This window comes from Esox lucius, chromosome 24 (genome assembly GCF_011004845.1).
Source record: "Esox lucius isolate fEsoLuc1 chromosome 24, fEsoLuc1.pri, whole genome shotgun sequence".
In the NCBI taxonomy this organism is placed as follows: domain Eukaryota; kingdom Metazoa; phylum Chordata; class Actinopteri; order Esociformes; family Esocidae; genus Esox; species Esox lucius.
This window is the reverse complement of record NC_047592.1, coordinates 14332412-14336043: the sequence shown is the minus strand read 5'-3', so window position 1 is coordinate 14336043 and position 3632 is coordinate 14332412. Positions and strand designations below refer to the sequence as shown.

General features: G+C 36.3%; 1 protein-coding gene across 1 annotated transcript; it reads right to left on the bottom strand.

The window, feature by feature from the left end:
* Positions 1 to 769: 769 nt before the first annotated feature.
* Positions 770 to 2690, bottom strand: LOC114830297. Its single transcript, XM_029117603.2, has 6 exons — positions 2618 to 2690; positions 2144 to 2482; positions 1652 to 2002; positions 1387 to 1518; positions 1188 to 1222; positions 770 to 907 (listed from the first exon to the last, which is right to left on the bottom strand). The coding sequence occupies exons 1-6, from the start codon at positions 2661 to 2663 to the stop codon at positions 770 to 772; spliced, it is 1041 nt and encodes a 346-aa protein (XP_028973436.2). The 5' UTR covers positions 2664 to 2690.
* Between the last annotated feature and the right edge of the window lie 942 nt (positions 2691 to 3632).

The window sequence follows — 3632 nt, the reverse complement described above, 5'->3', positions numbered from 1 at the left end:
TTCCCACGAGAAGAGTTTAGTTACAGTAATAACAAAGACAATTATAGCTTATGTTTGTGAAAGGTGAGGGGTGATTTAACTTTTATTGTGTTTGATATTATTTACTACATAGGAACATATTTTACTACATCGATCTCAGCACATTTCCGTAATACATTTCACCTGTTTCATCTTGCCGACTCATCTAGTAAGCAATGGAGTCTGTGAGTAGCAGACGTAACCCTTACCCAGATCTAAGCCCGCAAAACACATGGAAAATGAGAAGGGGTCTGAATACTGTCAGAATGCACTGCAATGTATAACTGATTACACAAATTACCCCACAGTGACAAGACTATGGCTCGGCCACTCAAGGACATTCATATTGTCCCGATGCCAAATCAGAATCAGTGTTATGTTGTATTTTTGCACTTTTGTGCTGAAAGATTAATCTCCCAAAGAAGTCTCTATTCTCCCAGCCAAATGAGGATTAATGACTGTTACCGTCACAACAGTTGTGAAGTAGAACATGTGCTATAAAAATATCATGGAACTAAAAGTATTTACCTTGTTAAACATGTCAAAAAGCAATATAGGTTTTTGACATGAAAAGACACAAGAGAAGAGTGCAAAAAGGTATCGTTTATTGTGTTAAAACCAGTAATACAGCAATATGGGTTTCTTCATGATTTGAGGTGTTACTGAATAATTTTATAAATCTATCACTCTAACATAATTATAATTGCAGTTTCCAATCTATTTTATTACAAATAATTGTTCATAATATCTGTCATTCCTGCTGCAGGTACCTGACCTCAGAGTACACTGCATCTTTTCTGACGGTCTTGTCTTTTACTCGTCTGGCAGAGGAGCTCTTCTTGGGATTGAATCTCACTGCTGCATAGTTTAATACATCACTGTTCTGGTTCTGAAGGGGGGGAGACATAACAAAATGCATAATGATTATATTATAATTTAATTTAGGATGTTTCTATATTCCGATAGCAGACTGTCTTATAAGGGAATTGAACCTACAACCCTGGTGTTGTTAGAACTTTATTAACTAAGCCCTGTGGGATCTCAATCAAATGATCAAATGGATACAACTTTTAGAACAAGGAGCTATAACTTCCAAGAAATGAAATCTTATTAGTAACACAATTACAATAAATACCAATTACAATGGAAAACATTTTTGACAAATGTACCTGATTCCCCTGCAATGTTGGGTCACACGTCCTCCCTTCAAAAAGTTTTAAACAGATGCAAAGCATCAATATTTTGTTGAAAATCTATTTTTCTCTAACTGTATAGTTAATTGACATTTCATAGTGGATACTCAATCTATGTTTTCAGAGAAGTGCATTGCATGTACATGCGTACATTATTAGACAAGATTTCAATTACCTCTGTGATCTCCTCTCCGAGTGTTGCATAACATCCAGAGGAGCAGAAGGGTCACCATACTCAGAAAAATGTTGGACAGTATCAAGACAAGAACAGTAGGACTCAGATCAAAAGGATAATAATGCCCTGGGACTGTGAAAAAATGTATCAGTAAATTATTGTAAGTGACCCAGTTATATAAGGACAATATAGGATAGGAGCTCACACTGAGGTAAAGGATGTACTAATTCTTCTGATGATTTATAAAACAAATGCTTTGAATTACTTTGAACGTTCAGCTTAGTCCCATTTCCAAACAGTATCTCTCCACATGAGGTCACAGCACAGTAGTAAGTCCCAGTATCAGAGAGGCTGAGGTTCCTCTTGGGGAGGTTGTAGACACAGCTCTGTGTAGGAGACCCAGACTCAGGGCTCTTCATACACTGACCACTCCTGTCTCCATTGGTATAAATTATTTCTGGAAGAGAGTCTCCTGAGTCATGTCTGAACCAATAGACACTGTGTTCTCCTTCACAGGTCCCAGTGTTTATTGTACAGTTCAGTGTCACAGAGTCTCCTGGCTGGACTGACTTCGATTCAGGCTGTCGTACAACAGGTATGTTTCTGGACTCAGAACCTGACATAAGGTTTAAAATTTACTGAAACATTTCAACATTTGCTAAAAAGGCATGATACAGTTATTATTAACACATTACATATTCCAAATATAGTGAGAAATTCGATCATAGTTGCAGATAATTTCAAGTTATTTTTGTACCTTTAACTATAAGAATGGCTCCTACCAAAAAACTAAACTTGTTGGACTGAGTACTTCCACAGTAGTACGATGCAGAATCTGAGAGCTGTATATTTGAGATTTTTAGGTGATACATTTCTTGTCCACATAGCACTGAAAAGCGAGAGTTGTTTTTGAATTCATTATGGAATGTAGGATTCTCTTCATATATATAGAAGTTTGATAATATTTTAGGTGTATCTCCCAAGGTTTGCTTGTACCACAGGAAGTTCAGTGCCGAATTGTCTCGGAAACACTGTAAAATCACTGTGTCTCCTCTGTTGGCTGAAACAAGGCGCATGGCTGAAGATTGAGCTGCAGCTAGAATTTAAACAAACACATGAAACATTACATCACCTACATACACATTTAAGAACAGTGTCTTGTAAGTATCTGGTTTTCTATTAATGTAGATAATCCACTCTATAAGCATATAAAGATCAAATGTGGACTTACCAATCTCCATTAGAAGTGGAAATGTCAGAATAAGTGCAAGGAACATCTTTTAAGTTGTCACCCTCTTAACGACTTATGTCTTGAATGGAAACACTTGAATGTAAATGGCTAAACTTTTTTGATGGGGTTACTGGTGATTGGCTGAACTCTACGCATTATTTTTGGAAACGCCTGATTAAGCCCACCATGGTCTTTATAAGGAAATGAGAATCACTTACTTAATGTTCAACTCAAAACCAAGAACCAATGATAGAACTTTACAGTCACTGGTCACATTAAAGGTATCTCATATAGTCCAATAAGATCATTTTAATAAATACAGTTACAACAGGTTTATAAACATTGGAAACATCATCCATCATTTCTTTTTCTCATTCTCTGTAAACCCATTTGTGATATAATTCAGGAGCGAGGTCCAATCGCAAAATTTGAGTTTAGCTCTTTTTTAAATTTTATTAATATCCGGATTCAGAGCTTGTAATGGCATGTTCATACAATACTGTTTGATAAAAATATGGGAAAGATATGCTGCTTTAAAAGTTGATAATCTGCTCTGGGAGAGCTGGGCTTTGTTTATGCCCTTTCAGCATAGTTCACACCATAACCCCACCCAGCAATTAAATTATTTAAAGGGGGACACTCTAACCTTATGTTAAACTGGTCTGGTTGGTCTCTAATAAACACATACTATATCAAACCAAATCAAATGAAATGAACGTTTTTTAACATGCATACCTGTGAAAAAATACATCAGGTATAAACAGTACAGGGAAAGGTAAAGTATCTTAGCAGCAGGATTCAATAAATTTCTAGTAGCAGCAATATAAGTGCAGATAATTTGAGTGCAGGTTTAGCAGTCTTACTGAACTGATGGACTGGTTTGTCCACGCATCAGAATCAGAAAGAGTTTTATTGCCAGGTAAGTTTCACAACAAACAAAAGTGACCTGCTCACTTTGGTGAAGAAACTGTAAACATAATAGCTAGTCATAATCACACACACCTGGATGAATGAC